At 40.4% G+C, this 17,784-nt stretch overlaps 1 protein-coding gene across 6 annotated transcripts in view; it reads left to right on the forward strand.

Moving 5' to 3' along the window:
• The window catches only part of si:cabz01090165.1 (uncharacterized protein LOC100333421 homolog), a 537,387-nt gene that overhangs the window by 455,540 nt on the left and 64,063 nt on the right, over positions 1-17,784 (forward strand). For 5 of the 6 annotated variants that reach the window (XM_049576585.1, XM_049576584.1, XM_049576586.1 and 2 more), the window contains 4 exons: positions 910-1,183; positions 5,056-5,256; positions 8,754-8,920; positions 15,240-15,480. In XM_049576585.1, coding sequence (XP_049432542.1) covers positions 923-1,183; positions 5,056-5,256; positions 8,754-8,920; positions 15,240-15,480 — 870 coding nt within the window. In that variant the 5' untranslated portion in view covers positions 910-922. The remainder of the gene's footprint in view (positions 1-909; positions 1,184-5,055; positions 5,257-8,753; positions 8,921-15,239; positions 15,481-17,784) is intronic. The other variant, XM_049576583.1, reaches the window with a different exon arrangement.

Genomic DNA, 17,784 nt, shown 5'->3' on the forward strand with positions numbered 1-17,784 from the left:
ACATGTGAGAGTGTGCACGCATGCATGAAGGAGTGTGTGTGTGTGTGTGTAATGGCATGCCTTCCTTTTGCATATGTCAACCCTGCTTGTGTGTGTTTTCTTTTTCTCCTTGTGTGAATGTATTCAGCGCTCCACTAGCTGAATGGAGAGAAATCAATATCAATGTAAATGTATTCCTTTATTGCCTTGGCTGGAAAAGTTTAGCCACATTTTTATGCACAAAAACATCTATGGAATTTATTAAGTAAGGCAGATAGTCATGCAGAGGATAATTTGTGTTCTCTAATGTTCTCCTAAGGTTGTAATCATGAGAGTGCAGTGAGCCTAATTGATCCTATAAGTAATATTTACTTTCACCTTCCCAGGACAACTTACTCAGCAGAAAAAAGACACAAGCTGCACTAACAAACTCTTTAACTTTAATTTACCCCCTCCGCTCCTCCCTCTGTCACCTCCTGCTCTGCCTCTCCTCCTGCCTGCCCTCATTATTCCTCCTCCTCTCTCTCATGAAGCATTTATTATAAAACATTTTTTTCTGGAGATTCATGCCTGCAAAGACTGGACAGCATAAAGGAAGGATTTTGTGTTGTTATAAGCTGCAAAAAGTTTGTAAAAGCATTAGAAATGTCCTGATAAATGCAAAAAACTTCACATTTTCTGCAGCTGTTATCTCACATACTGTGTCACTGTGTGGAATAATCTTCATTTATAGAGTCATACAGCAGTGTGAGTGGGGGAGAGATGACTATCTTTGCCAAACAACAGAATCTTTAAATCAAATTGAGGAGCGACGATTTGGGCAAAGCATTAACTACATTTTTTTAATTCTAAACCTGGATTGTTAGCATCCAGTCTGAGAGCTACACAAACTAACTTCTGCTGTCTTCTGCTTCTGTTTCTGTGTTGCAGCAGGACTGTAGCCATGGATGTCGTCTCCTCGCTGGTCTGCCCTCTCCTCCTCTTCTTCATCCTCCTGTCCTCCCTTCCCTCCTGCTCCTCCTCCATGCTGTGTCCGAAGCGGTGCACCTGCCAGAACCTGCTGCCATCCTACACAGTGCTGTGTGCCAAGACGGGCCTCCTCTTCGTCCCGCCCAACATCGACCGCCAGACAGCCGAGCTCAGGCTGATGGACAACTTCATCACAACGCTGAGGCACCGCGACTTCGCCAACATGTCCAGCCTGGTCAGAGTTCACTTTTCTAAACGCCTTTAAATTCATGTTTGCTTTGATTTGCACAATCACCAGCTCCTGCCAGGCAGTTTGATATGGATGTGATCAAACTGTGCTCTTCTTTCGCTCTGCTGTTTTGTTTCTGTGGGTGCCAGGAAGCTTCTGTAGTCAATGAGTACTTGTTGAAAGTTGTGTCAATACAATAACTTATACAATATATAAGTTATAAAGAAGCTTAATGATGTTACTGAGGTTCTCAACTGTGATTATCCCAATTTACCATATCACCAGAAAATGTTGACATCCTACATTTCTGCAAACCACAGATATTTTACATTTGTACATTATGTATTGCTGTGGTTAACATGGTCAGGTTCAAGCACAATATGGTTATGGTTAAGAAAAGGTTGTGTTTTGGCTGAAAAGAACTTGTTTTGGTGGCACAATCATGGCAGAAAATAAAGGGATGTCTCGGTAAAAATCAAATACTTTTCGTGACACAGTCCCCGCTGAAAAAAACAGCCACTGCTCATGATAACACAACCGGTGTTGTTGTTTGTTGGTTTCAATCAGTGCTCTGGCAGGTGTCACGCCTATGTGTCAAGCCATCCACCATCCTCTCCACCTGCTAATGTCAAAGTCAGCTCTTGTACTATGTCACTTTAGAAACATTGACATGAAACTTTGGAAACATACTAGTGTCTGTGTGGTTTGTAAAAACTTACATTGCCAACATTTTCTTCCCACCACTGGGTTGAATTAGGGGTTCTTAAATGCGCTGCTTATAAAACTCACATCATCATCATGGCTTATACTTAATGTACACTGACTTACTTTTATTTGTCGTGACTGGCTTAGTCATGATGAATCTTGACCCTGAACCAAGGGCTTCACAGAGATGTTGCAGGGAAACATGACAGAAAGCTTTCATCATACAGGAGAAGGCATCTTTCATTTGTCTGTACTCACAAGCCTCAGTCCGGCACATTCAGTTCCAGCACAGGAAGTACTGTGTCCATAACACAAGGATGTGGAGGGGACAGTGGTGGATGGTTGCGTAGTGCATCTGACTTTTATGTCGGAGACTCGACTTTGTTTAATTTTATTTGACCAAAACCATCATATTTCAAGAACATACTTCAAGAAATAGTTTATTTGCCATAACCACAATATTTCTCAAATATTTACCACACTATAGTTGCCATGTTGTAGAAACAAGAAATTCAATGAGTAAAAACCAGGCAAAAACTTTGCAGAATCAGCATCAGCATTCTTTTCTGGATTATAGGGTTGTTTTAAAGTTTTTCAGCCTAAATAGTGTCTGATCGTACTGTGCATTGTTATTTGGCAAGCCACTGGCTCTCTTTGACAACTTACAGTTGCAAGTGGCTCATTCCACTGGAAATAAAAAAAAAACAACCTCACAACCACTCGTTTACTCATAGATTCAAAGATGCATCGCATCCTAAAATTATTGACAAACCTTTACCAAAAACAGTGTATACCAGTCAATAAACACAGAAACGTGCACTTATAGCTATCATTACAAGAAAATGGGGACATCGTAGGCTTTTGCAAACCACAAATACGTCACATATCTGCGTTTTATGCATATGAACATTTTTAAAGTGACGTAGTTGGACTGAGTCATCTAGAGCTGGAGGGGTTGGTGGATGGCATGACATCAAGAACAGACTGCTGCCAAGCTACAGAACACTGTTTGAGACCAGCAGACAAGACTGATTGTGTTTTAGTGAGTCATTGCTGTTTTACAATTGACTTTTGATGCACCAAACATGTGTTTTGTATGGTTTTTTTGTTTGTTTGCTTGTTTTATTTTTTAATGAGACATTGTTACATTTTCAGTGTCCCCAAAACCAGGTATTTTAGGCCAAAACATGATGTTTTTCTAACCGTTGGGTTGATTGATTGGGTTGGTTTTGTCTCTAAAAAGAACACTAAACAGATTATAGGAAATGTAGGATATTGCTATTTTAAATGTAGGACACGAGGAAGACTTGGACAAGTGGGTACTCGAAAAGTGTAAATTGCATCACTTGATTTGAGTAACTTGGGGAGTGAACTGATGCTGAGTAACGGTGGGACAGTATCTAAGGAAGACATTTTAAGCATTCAGCATTCTAAAGAAAACCGCTCAGCTCTGTGCTCTCAGGACCATATAAACACAGCAAGGAGAGTTTTCGTGTTTATTCCACGCTGAACGCAGGAAACATTAGGAACATCTGCTGCTTCCAGCACAACATACTGACTGAGGTGAAATCTATAACATCGCACCGATTTCACCACTTAATTCCACTGTAATCATGAAACGGAGATGGAGAGGCTCCAGTGCGCACGGCACAAAAAGAAAACTACCAACATCGTGATATCTAAATGCCAAATAGTGACACTCATCACAGCTGGAGACTTCCTTAGTGTTTTGAAAAATAAGTTTCCTCTCCGGTGTGATTACAACAGCACAGATGATGTTTGCTCACACACAGGGCAACGTGGGAAATGAGTTTTTAATCATTTGGTGGAAAGTGTGACAGAGCGTCACAGATGTCTCTGGTGATCACGGCGATTCTACAGAACAGGTTTACAAATGCATGGGTGTTGATTGACCTTGGGTTCTATTAACACCTCTTGGGTGTTAATAGAATATATTTATGCATCCTCACATCTATGTATCCCATGAGGAGTGCAAGTATTTAGTAGCCTACAAACTCTCGACCTCAGCAGTGTGTTTCTAATGGTACGAGTATCTATTAATGAAGCCCAGCCCATTTGTAATTCCATGTCTCAACTGACCTGCTGTGCTTGAGTATTAATTACTAAAATTATTATTAATGAAGGGTGACAGGGTGTCTTGGTGTTTAAAGGCCACCCTGTAACCTGAGTGCTGGTCTAATCCCCACAGCACTGACTGTCCAACCTGCTGAACTGTTCATAAGTGAAACATGGAATCCTTATTATCTCCTGGGTGATGGCCTGATCTGCTTACCCTGAACTTTGACCTCCCTGAACAGGAGGACAGAAAGATTGGCACTCTGAGACATGTTATAGTGTTAGACAAGAGTGAAACCTTACTAAATTATTGCTGACATAAAATTGAATTATTTCTGTAGTGCTTTATAAAGTAAAGAAATTGGGTAACTTTGGTAGCAACTTTTCTCATAGATACAGAATGTTAAACCAGTATAGACCGAATCAGAATGTTTATTTGCAGTAACTTTCTGGTGAAAAACCTTCACATCATGTACATAAAATAGATAAAACTGCACTGAAAAAATTGGTTCGTTTGTAGCCACATAAAAAAGGCCCACCAAAAAATCAATATCAGTTTAAGTGCATGCTATATAGACAGCCTACTCCAACAGGGAATTGAAGCTATTTTATCACCCGACTTCATTGACAAAAACAGTAATTTTACTTAGCAGAAGACCGAGCTGCCAGTCTACCAGGGCCTTGATTGGGTAATGTATAAAGTAAGCGGAGCGAATAATCAAATATAGCATACACTTATATTGATATTGATTTTTTTTTTTTTTTTTTTTGGATGGCTAAAATACTTTTTGCTGTTCACAGCAGTTTATCAAAGATGATAGCAACGCAACACAGTACACCAATAAGCACTGCAGAAATGTCAGATAGGTCAGACCAACGTGTTAAACTATATATGTCTAAATCTTACAGGTCAGGCTCACAATGACAGCAGAACTTAACAAGTTTGCAGATTTGAGGTTTCTTCACAGTTCAAACCAATTGCCAGTTGTTTACCCAGAAGAGACAGTTGTTGCTGACGTCACAGTGATTCTGTCCATTTTAAGAGAAATTTCATGTGTTCTAAATCAAAATAATCTTATCTTTCTCTGCATGTCCAGATCCATCTGACCCTGAGCAGAAACACCATCAGTCAAATCCGGCCGTACGCCTTCGCTGACCTTCAGGACCTCCATGCTCTCCACCTGGATGCCAACCGCCTCACCGTCCTGGACGACTCCCACTTCCAAGGCCTGGTGAACCTGCGGCACCTCATCCTGGCCAACAACCAGCTGCACAGCATATCAGAGGGAGCCTTTCAGGTACCAACACTTTACCTGACATCAAGAAAAATACATGATACCAAACAACACAAATGCCAAAATAACTTTTGGCATTGTAGTTTTCTGCAAACCATGGATAGGTTTCATCTGATTATTATGTAGCAGATACATTGAAACTTGACACTTCAACAGCGGTGTGTTTAACCCCTCCACCTCTAGATGACAAAGTCAGCTCATGTACTATGTCACTTTAGAAACATTGATATGATACGTATGAAAATACAAATGTAAAGGTTTGCAGAAACGTATAATGCCAACATTTCTCCTGGCGACTGGGCTGGTGTGTGTGCGTGTGTGTGCTCTACTATTGAAGACTCTCAGTTTGAAAAAGTTATTGCAAAGTCAGTGGTGCTGATGGTCAAATGTTGTGCGAAAGTGGCGCCCCATTTCTGGCTCTGACTCTGAAGTCCAACAGAACCAGCCAGCCACGCCTGTCTCCTTTGCCCAGCTGGACACCTTTTTAATAGCCCAGCCCTAAAATAAACTGTGTTTCCCTTTTCATTATATGTCACTGTCCTTTCTCTGCTCATTAAAAGTCCAGTGCTGGAGTACCAAAGTGTCCCCTCAGGACCAGCTTTTAGACCTCTGCAGGACTTTGATGAAGAGACAGCAAAGGGTTTTGAACTCTGAACTCACTAATGGACGGGACCTGCTGAACCTCAGCCTGAACTTTACCCTCTCTCCTGCCTTCATCACTTCATCTCTCCCTCCTGTTCTGTTATTGTTCAGCTAAGACTTGCACAGATTTTATCACTTTTAGCTTTTTAAAAAATAAATTTCTCTCACTGGATTATGAACGTAACTAAGAATAAACAAAAATCAGAACTGAATGAATGATAAATCTAAGAAAATTACAAGTAACTTTAAAAAGAAAAATGTTTGCAGGAGCCCTCACCCAGTCACTTTGTTTGATATGACTAATTGCCTAATTATGTTAAGACAAAACAAAATTGATTAAAAAAAAAAATTTACCCCCGTGCCTAAAGATGGAGAATTGTTGATCAAGGTAGTCCTAAATTACAGATTATGTTTCTTAAGGATCAGTTGAGTTTTTAAGTTGAACTGGCACTTAAGCTGGCCAAGCCTGTTGGTAAATGAAATCCTTTGATTGGCTGTCACGAGAGCTGGAGATCATTTGCATGGTCCTGTTTAAAACAATCTAAAATAAGAACCATAATAGTTCCAGCATTCACTCTTTTGTAGCAGAAAGTTAAGGCTTCTGCCTACCCTGTCATCACATAATTACCTTACATTACTGTGCAAATGTGGTATATTGCTGTAATTACACCGATATTTCCCTGTAATGGCCGTGGGAGATTGCTGTTTGCATAATCCTGTATATATTAATCTAAAATAAAAACTATAATAGCTAGAACATTCATTCTTTTTGCAGCAGAAAGCCAAGGTGTCTGCCTTCCCTGTCATCACATTGTACACTCATAATAATGTCATTACACTAGATTATGTGTCGTGCAAACAATGTGAAAACACATGCAGGTGCCAGAGGAATGAATGATGAATATATCACACTGTCTTTGCACTCTGCTCATGAATATGAGCATATCTCAAAAATGTAATGATGTACAAAGTTCAAATATCTTACGGAGTGTTGAGAAATATCTTGTTTGTGTTTCTACATACAAACATATTTTGCATCAATATATTTTGTGTCTAAACCTGATGGAAAAATGTCAGATTTTTGAATTTTTGTTTACGACACAGTTCAATATTTTAATCAGTTATTCTTAATTGACTTACATAACTTAGTTTGTAAAGACTTCAGGTATATGACGCATTTGAAGATATCCCAAGAAACAACATCACAGTAAGCTAAAATGCCAGTATAGGCACTGGGGCTGTACATATGTCCCATCTTTAACCACCTGGAAAACGCAAGGTCGGATGTTGGGCAAACTTTCAGGGGCGCGGAGGCAAGTGGCGTCTGAGGTTGCTAAATGACCATAACCAGCACTATATCATTGTTTTGTAAGTGTGTATTATGCCAAAAAATATTTTCTGTTGGACAAATGTAAAGCTCAGGCAGCTCTGTACTAAAATGATGAACTTCTTCTCCATATTAACCACAGACTGCTGTGCTCCAAAAGTTGAACTGTGGTTATCTAGGTGCGCAGCCATCGGGCCCTGAAAAATAGGGGCTCGGGAAGGCATGCATGTCGCGATGATATCACTCTGGCATTGCTCTGGTGCAAAAAATGCAGCATGCGTATGGCCTCTTTGTGTGCTAACTGGCTAACTAGCATCTTGAATCTGTCCTGTTGGTCTTCTGGCTTCCCTTCTTTAATGACGAATACAGACTACTGCCACCTGCTGCTATGGCGAGTTATTTCCCTCTTTGCTCTGTGCTCAAGTGCAATTTTTTGGCCCAACAGGCGACAAGCAGTGATGCACCACCCAGTCTTCATCACCACTAGTTCTTTGATATTGGTTTGGTGTGTCTGGGCCTTTAGTTGCCTTACCCTAACCAGATGTCAGCCCCTAGGCATAGGGGTGACAGATCAGAAAACACTCATACAAGTCATTTTTATAGACACTGACAAACAATCTATTTTGTCGTTTGGGGGTGGGAGAACACCAGTCTCCAGTGTCAGAGCCAGATGCTTCATACGCCCATCCATCCACCCTGAAACAGAGCATAACCATGAGTCATTGTCAGCACTTAGAACAAAAAAAAGAAAAACAGCACAGTCATTTGTTCTGGAAAGGCAGTCGTGAATTTTAGGCCATTTAGGACAGATTTTCTGCTCACAGAGCTCTTTGAACTGCTTCTCACAGCTCCTAAAGTTTCTTTTGTCATTAAGAAATGAGATTCTCTTTGTTCAGAAAGCAATAAAGCGCAGATCATTGTAATGAGAATTGAGGCATTGTGACATTCAGACATTGTCCTGATTGTGTGAATTATGAGAGCAATTACAGCTGCGACAACAACACTTTGGCTGATCAACAGGCCGTTATCGCTCTCCTTCAACCCCCCCTTCCTGTTAGTTCCCCCTCTCTCTCTCTCTCTCTCTCTCTCCATTTCCCTCTTTGTATTTTTGCTCATTGTAATGTGTGCTGACTCGTGGCATTTCAGCGGTGTACTGATTGTTAGAATTGTATGGAAGCAATTAGAGAGACATGTTTTGAGTGCACAACATTGACCAGGGTAATTGATCTCCATTTCTGTCTTTCTGTATTATTCCCTGTCCTCCCTTCTACCCCTAAATTTCCCTTTCTTCCTTCCTCCCTTTTCCCCTCTACTACATTATCTATATCCATCCAACCCTCAATTTCTCTTTTCATCTCCCGAAACATTTCTTTTCTTTCTCTCTAAACACAGCCTCCATGCATGAACAACATTATGAAGCTGTTAAAGCCCAGATTTCGTAGGGGGTGGCCTTTTTTCTCTGTTCTCTTAAAATTGGCAATGATGCTTTCTGTTCACAGCCTCTGCTTCTGTCATCTCCTCCCCCCTGCAGGATTTCCTGGAGACTCTGGAGGACTTGGATTTGAGCTATAACAACCTGGTGGACATCCCCTGGGAGACCATCGCCCTGCTGGTCAGCGTCAACACCCTCAGCCTCGATCATAACCTCATAGAAAGCGTCCCCGAGGGAATCTTCTCCAACCTGCACAAACTGGCCAGGTCAGAGTCATGTCAGAACTCTTAACAGCATCAGCAGCCTGTGTGGGTTGAACAGAAAGAGGAAGAAAAAGCTCACAAAGGTGTGAACTTCAGCTTTTCGTTGGAAATCCAAAGAGAAGTCTTTATATTTTGCACCGTCCTGCTTCCTTTGTCCTTTAAATTAAACTCCATGCAGCGCCCACAAATAACTACACTACACTTTCAGTACATCAGCATTCAGCAAATCTGGACACTGTGACCGTGGTCTTCTTGTACCAAGACAGTATATCCCATAAGTATAAACGTTCAGCACTGCAAAGGGGTATGATATAACATACAGCTGTAGCTTTCTTTATAGTTTGATGGATGTTTTTAGCCTCCTTTAACTCATAGTTTTATAGCACATGCACTGTGTGATGCAGTCTCAGCCACATGCACCGAACCTTATAGGCAATTTGTCTTCAAACAAGCACTCATAAACCCACTGTATGCTACCTGCCCACCACCACACCAACAGACTTAACTTAGAGGCCAGCTGGGTAAGAAGGTGGAACATTTAGAAACTAGAGACATGGATATTTTAGTCAGGATTTGGTAGAGATAATGTTCTTTCAATCATCAGGATGCATAAGTAGGCAACAGTCATATTGGAAATATAAGAAAACTGAGGAAGTCACATTTTATGTAGGAATATTACTGTATCTAGCAGCCCAATCCAGTCACTGGAAACTTTGTTTCTTTACATTTCAACAATGCTGTGGTTAACGTGTGCTTAAGTCTGAGTACAAAAACAAATTGGTTAAGGTTAGGAAAAGATCATTTTGGCTTAAAATACCTGGTTTTGGTAGAACCATCCCGGCTGGAAACACAGCAATATCTTGGTATAAGAAAAATAAACACATTTTAAGAAATGCTTTTTGTGGCACAGTCATTGCTGGAAAAGCAGTGGGTCAGTAATAAACATCCTTGTTTGGTGGCTAAAAAGCAACTAAACTCACTCAAACACTGTTATACCCTGACATATATTACACTTATCAAGGTATTTCTAAAAAGCTAGTGAAATGTGCTTGAGAAAGAGCCGCTGATAAACCTCAAAGAATTATAAGAAGGCACAAGTTCCACTGATGCATAATAAATGAGCAAAATTATTACTGGAAGAATTTTCAAAAAGCTGCAGCCAATTCTACATTTGAACTCTAAATCTTCCAGAGACCAAAATATTTGAATAGATCCAGAATAAAGGACTCATCAAAGAGCTTCAGTGCGTCTCTCTTCTGGGAGTACATCTTTTTAAAGGGAATTTTTGTTTTGACTTAAGCATCAGAATTAAAATAAACCATTACGAATTATGTTTTGTTCAACTGTATCAGTCCCCCTGATGAGCTGCTTTTTTAATTTAATTGATTTTCAAACCAATTACGCATAAAACTAAAGCTTCAGGCGAGATATAACTGAACTGAAATCATGGCGCAAATCCCTCCATGAGGCTCAGTTCACTTTCAAAGGCAAACTCCTCTTCAGCAGTAGCAGCTTGCTCCACAGATGCCCAGTACAACCATATCTCCACTGGAGCAGCTGGGGGTTCAGCATCTTGCCTGAGGGCACATTGATAGTAGATGATGGTAAATGTTACAGCCTTTACTGACTTCCAGACAGAATGGGAATGTGTACCACTGACCTCAGACAGACAATGCTGAATTGCTGTCCCAGATGTTTTCACAGTCCAACCTCAATAAGGAGAGTAAAATACACATGAACTTAACCTACATAATATTATAAACTGAGACAAAAGAATCATAACAACAAATATATTGTCATCGAATGGATGGACGGACGGACGGACAGACGGACAGACGATAGATAGACAGACAGACAGACAGACAATGGATGGATGGATGGATGGATGGATGGATAATACTGTATTTTTCTCCCTTAGGAGAAATTTGCCTTGGACATTTGAGAGAACAGAAGCCCTGCACGTAGTAATTGCAGGGATGCCATGCACAATGTTGTGTTACAGCAAATGGCCTACATTAAATGTACAATGCAACAGATTTGGGGTTTGCAGAAACATACAATACCAACATTTTCTTCTGGCGAGCCACTGTTTCACCTGTGACACCTCCCTAATTAAAGAAGATTGGTTTCCTGTTTTTGACTTGTTTTGTGCTTTATTATTCCTGGCTTCTGCCCTGTAAACCACTTCTAGTTTGGCCTTTGTGGTTCTGGAAATAAGGGGTTGTTCTTATTAGACGTGGCTGCATGTGTGCAATGAGTAATTTTACTCTCCTGGCACAAAATAACATTTGAACCCCATTAACAGTAATCAATTTCAATTTACGTCCCAGCAACCAACAGTCATCGATGTGCAAGAAGGAAAATCAGCCAGGTTTTTGATAAATAGTGGTGCATTTATTAAAAAGGGCTGTAATGGGTTGTTTTTGCCCTGGAGACACAAAACTTATGGACCAGCTGGTGTAACTCTGAATGTATCCGTGTGCACAGGTGAGTGTTCACTCACACACTCACAAATTAACACACCGTGAGGCTGCTGCCCATGAAATAACATAATTGAAATTTGTAAAGTGCAGCATGCTCGCTGCTCTCAACAGCTATTAACTTCTTGTTAAGTCATCGCTGTTGTCGAATATTTCTGCAGGGACTTTGGGAGAAAATAGACTTCCCCATGTTTGTTGCTGACGACAGTGAAATATTTGAATCGCCGACAATATTACCAGTCATCAGGTCCAATGTTTTGGCCAGCAAATTACTGTTCCAATTCCCAGAGATGGTGCAGTGGCTGAATGACAAAAAATACACCCTGGAATATCTGTCCATTGTTGGATCTCATTAGTCAGATAATATTTTGTGATGCAGTGCGATTTTACTTTTGTGTGAGCCCAGTTTCCCTCAACCTGCCCTGTCTTGTTCTACTTTAATTAAACAGTTTTACATGTTGGTCAGAATGCCTCTGAGAAGAGCGCAAACGTCTTTGATTCAGCTGTGGTTCTTGCATGTTGAGCAGGACAGAGATAGTTTGCTGAAAACATTTATATGCACTCCCTGTTCACAAAGCATTATGTCACATGGCTACATTGCATTCGGTGTATATTCTGCTGATATAGAGATCTGTGCTTTTTCTGCAGTAGATCTTCCTTCCTGCATCAGGAGTACTTTGATCCTTATGGTGAGATTGACCTTAAAATCTGACATTTAAAGCTGCAGTAATTGGTTATCCTGGCCTCGAGGGGGGCAGAATAACTCTTGAATATGCTGACAGACACATTGCCCTAACATGTTATTACCTTTCTAAAGTTGTTATCACTAATGGATTAGCAGGCGATTGTCTTAACACATCCAACAGTTGCAGAGCAACATTGTCATTCATCTGGAGTGATGTTGGTGTCCATTTAATGATATTCACTCTCTTTTAGCTCTCTTTTTGGTCTCCACCAATTCCTATCAAAATATCTATCTCCTCAGCTGCTAAATGCTCCACTATGTTTACAAGCTAGTCTCTAACTGTGTCTGCTGTTTGATGCTGAGCAGGAAGTGAACAGTGGGTTAATGAGAGCTTGCTAATTAAACTGTAAGTGTTGCATAAAACCAAAACTAGAAGCTAAAAGAGGATTTCAAAAAAATCTCTGTGAGTTTGTCACCGCAAGCAAACTGTCATTTCAACCCATTCTTACACTGAAGTTGACAAAATCTGCTGCTTGGTTAGTGACTTCCAGTGCCAGGCACAGATGAAAAAAGCTGTCCTTTCACTTTGGCATAATACACAGCCAGCTAGTATAGTTTAACAGTGCCCGGCAGTATCAGGGTGAAACACGGCTGGATAAAAACAGATGTTAACGCAGCAAAAGTCAAAGTACGGTGTGTGGGATGGGTAGTGGATGGGTCCAACAAGAACCAACCTTCACCTTGGAATCCAGTGTTCACTTCCCATAAGACTGTGAAGCTAAACCCTGTTCTTTTTCTCTTCCCAACAATGTGCGTGTGTTAGCAAAACATAACAACATGCATTTGTTGTTGAAGGGAAAAAAAAACATAAATTTACGGTGTATTACCGATATAGTGCATTTATTTTAAAAGAAAATGTATGCAAACTTTCCTGTGAAAAGGGAAGTATGATTCGAAAGAAGACCATGCAGTGTCCCAGAACGTCAACAACCAACACACCCCTTGCACATCGTACCTGAACATGGAAAGTCCATGACCAAATGTTTATGTATGATGAAGTCAGAGTGAGAATGTATTGGTCATTTGCTTTCATTCATTCATTCATTCATTCATTCATTCATTCATTCATCTTCTAACCGCTTCATCCTCTTGAGGGTCGCGGGGGGGCTGGAGCCTATCCCAGCTGACATCGGGCGAGAGGCAGGGTACACCCTGGACAGGTTGCCAGACTATCGCAGGGCTGACACATAGAGACAAACAACCATTCACGCTCACATTCACACCTACAGACAATTTAGAGTCACCAATTAACCTAGTCCCCAATCTGCATGTCTTTGGACTGTGGGAGGAAGCCGGAGTGCCCGGAGAGAACCCACGCTGACACGGGGAGAACATGCAAACTCCGCACAGAAGGGCTCCCACACCCGGGATCGAACTGGCAACCCTCTTGCTGTGAGGCGAGAGTGCTAACCACCGTGCCGCCCCATTTGCTTTCATATAACTCATTTTAAATTAGAAAAAGGTAAACATTTTAGTGGACACCATAGTATTCACATACATCTGTGATGCTAAGGGTGTCTGGATCTGCCTTAAGAAAAAAGGGTAGCTGCACAAGGGTCTGAAATTTAGGAGCAAAGGAGGGAAAAAAAGAAAAAATCGAATGGGCTGTGAATACGTGTTACAGCACTGTCATCTGTTAATGTTGTGATGACTTTCTGTTGTGCCTGAAGCCTATCCCTTTTCCTTAGGAAATATTCTCTTGACTTACCAGCACATCCTGGGCACTTTGTGTTTAAGTGTCTCTGGAGCTTTGATAGTTTTAGCGCCTCATTTGACCGGATTTCCCTGCATTCAACACTCTTTGCCTTTGGCTTAGCATCCCTGCCTGCCATTATGAATCCAGATTTAATGTATTCAGGGTCATATTTCCTCACCACAAGCTTTGGAGCTTTTCCTGGCGCAGGGTTGTCTCCCACATCACTTTTCATTTCAAAAACAACCATTTCTGTCACTGCATTCGAGGGAACGTTAGTGAGCTAACAGCTGCGAAACATGTCTCTGCCTCATGATGTGTTATGACTGGTGTGGTGATATTTAAATGTAAGTGGTTCTTGAAATTATGGATTTTAGCCTGACATTTTTGTAAATTACCACAAACTATAATTTTTTTTTTAATCTTACCATTTGATGGTACCTCTGAGGCCCATCAGTGAATATAGTCGATACAGAAAAAGCCTTTCATCCTTTTTAAATAAAAAGTGAAGAAATTAATAAGAATGTTGATTTAATGAGTAAAGAAATGATTGAATTGATCTACTTTTATAACACTGAACTTCACCATATATTCCTCAGCTGCAGCCAGAAGGAGAGAGATTAAGGAATATTGGAACTGTGTTTCTGCAAATTCATTATATTTGCAAGTTTTTATGTTGAAACAGTGCCATGGCTAACGTATAGTTAGGTTTAGGCACAAAACCACTTGATTCTGGTTGGGAACAGATCATGTTTTTGGTTTGAATGCCTACTTCTTTTGCTACCATCCTGGCTGGAAACGCAGTGATGCTCAGTTTAAAAAAAAAAAAAAAAAAGGTCAGCAAGGAAAAACTGCAGCAGGCTGCTACAAGACACCCAGGTTTTGGCTGCAGGTAAAACAGCAATTACTCGCTAAATCACAACCACTTTTTGTTGTTTGTTGATCTTGGACAGTGGTCCACAGCTTTGCAGCTGAGATGACACGTCATCTACTATCCATTCCAGTCTGTCAGACATGACTGCCCACCTCAGATTACAACTAATTAATCAAGCTTTTCCAAAGCTTTCTTCACGCTGCCAAGAATATCATTGTGGTGGAGAAATGTCTAAATCCATTTAGTTTTAATTTAGGTTATTAGCTAATTTTCTTAATGCCCAAAATAAAGCTCTAATTCTATTAGATCTATTTTCATTGGTAAATGTTCATGTTGTCATTTAACTAGAAATGTACAGTATGTAAATGACCTACCTGCCAAAACTTTCTTTGGTTCAGTGTCTGTTGATTAACAGTATATTCTACAAATTAACAAATTGATTTTTTCCTTTCTTTGTCCGCTACAAGGCTCAAAATGAGATGAAAGTTAAAGATTGATTCCTCTTTCTGTGTCTCTGTCCCCATCACCAGATTGGACATGACATCCAACAAGCTAAAGAAGATTCCTCCAGACCCATTGTTCCTGCGGATTCCCGTGTATGCCAAGATGAAGGGTTCTCCTCTCACGGCGCTGGTGTTAAGTTTCGGTGGGAACCCTCTGCATTGTAACTGTGAGCTGGTCTGGCTCCGCAGACTGACCAGAGAGGACGACCTGGAGACCTGCGCTTCGCCCAAAGACCTGGCTGGCAAATACTTCTGGACCATTAGAGAGGTTTGTTAAAGTTCTTGGAGTAATTTCATGTCATAGAATCCACAGGATACTGATAGTAAACACTCTGAACTAATGGAGAGGTCAGACATTACAGTGTGTATTCTGTACTGCAGAGCTAATTTCCTCCACAATATGGAGACAAGGATGTAGTAATGCACAAGTGCGTCATCACACTTGGCCCTTTAATTAAAAAAAAAAAGAAGAAAATTGTCATCCAGTTTTAAAGTTGGTAAAGACCATTGGTTTGAGCATCAATGAGTTCAACTAATGTAAATCTCCAGTGTTGTTTTGGGACACTTGCAGCTTAGCAACACAACAACAAAAATGTGGGCAATGTACATTTTTAAAAACCACATAAATGTTACATTTGCATGTTATTATGTAGCAGATATGTTGAAACTTAATATTTTAACAATACTGTGATTATCGTGGTTGGTTTAGGCACAAAAACCCTTGGTTATGGTTTAGAAAAGATCTCATGTTTTGATTTAAAACACCCAGTTTCTTGGGCTCTGTCTGCATTCTAAAAGCAGCAATGTCTCCAAAAAAAACAACCGGATTTCGTGCCACTGTCCCAGCAGGAAACACAGTGATGTCTTAGTATAAAGCAGCCACTTTTGGTGGCACCATCCCCATTTTTTTTTTTTTTTTTTTTTTTTGTCGTCTCAAACAGTGGTCTGTCTGTAAATTTACAGACGTCTCGTCTCACGCCATCCCCTCCACACCGTGATGATAAAGTCAGCTTATATTTTATGTCACTGTAGAAATGTTGAAATGATATGATATAAAGTGCAAACCCAATATATTTATGGTTTGCAGAAACTTACAATGCCAGCATTTTCTTCTGCCAACTGGGCTGGGTTTTGTGTAATTGAGTTCTGATTTAGAATGTTGATGAAACTTTGACCAACGTCCAGGAAGTATTTCCTGTTTTCATGGTTAACTAAAGATTGTAGTAAGTTACAGATATTATTTGGGCCTACACACTGCTTAAAGGGGCCAGTGGGATGATGTATATTTAGAGATGAAGATTCATCATTACAGTGATTTTTAGGAACCATATGTGTTACATATACCATTTACATGGATTTGTTGAGGCCTGGACCTGCCTTGAAGTCTGCAAACAGAGGTCGTCTAAAGTGGCCCCTGGTTGATCTTATTACCTTTCTGGGAATAATAACACAAATATTGTTCTTCTTGATAACAGAAGCCTGAAGTCATCATTAGCTGGCTAATTCTGTCACTTAAAAATATGTGATTTAAACATGGTAGTCATAGAAATTGCATTCTGTGTGTTTGGCATCATAATCCACGAATCCCTGCAGCAAAATGTGTTTTTTGTGCTGTCTTAACTTTCAGCCCTTTGTGGATTCATGATCACTTTCTTTCTCAAGGACACTTGAACAGGGCAGATGGTTGGTGTCACAGAGGAGTGAACCTTCTGGTGAAAGTGTGGAGTCATGGAGTTTGATATGCAAAAATGCAGAACCATGACATTGCATTATGTATTTATCCCTTATATTGTAAAGGAGCTAGAAAGCAGTCACTTATATCACTGTAGAGTTAGAAGACACAGAGAGGGGATACAGAGGCTCCGTTTATGTTGCAGGAAATACCCAGGATATACTTTAAAGTAATGTGGGTCAAATTAAGCCATATAAGGAGGAAACATAAAACAGGTGTGGTCCCCCATTTGGCCTTTATCCACATAGCTTTGTCTATTTATTGCTTTATTTAACAAAGACGATTCACATTAATAAACATTACTGTGGCAGTAAAGCTGTTTTCCAACAGAAGACGTGCTACAAAGGCAACAGTAGAATATTACATTAATACAAAACGCTTTTTTCCTAAATAAAAAGTGAGTTAAGTTAACCCTAGCAGTCCCAGTGTTCTGCCAGTGTGAAGCTTTCACACGATGTGTTTGGTTTATCTTACTGTCAATCAACATATCAATAGCCATGATCCCTGTGTGCAAAATGCTTCACTGTAAACCCTCGTAACATGTTGTCATGGCAGTCCAAGCATGTGCATGTCAGAGTCTGATTGTTTCTTATTCTCCTCGATGGGGGGAGATGCTCTAAGGAGTTCATTAAATAACTTCCTGTGTTATTTGTTCATGATGATGCTTTAGTGAACTTTTCACACTCGACTTGAGGCCTGAGGGGGAGAATTCCATTGGTATACTGACAACAGGAATGTTCACCAGAGCTGTTGCCCGTGAACAGGCACTTCTGAGTGGTTGGATGTAATGCCAAATTCTCTTGGGGGACATTCCTGCAGTTGGCATACCAATGGCACGCT

This window comes from Epinephelus fuscoguttatus, linkage group LG5 (genome assembly GCF_011397635.1).
Source record: "Epinephelus fuscoguttatus linkage group LG5, E.fuscoguttatus.final_Chr_v1".
Lineage (NCBI taxonomy): Eukaryota > Metazoa > Chordata > Actinopteri > Perciformes > Serranidae > Epinephelus > Epinephelus fuscoguttatus.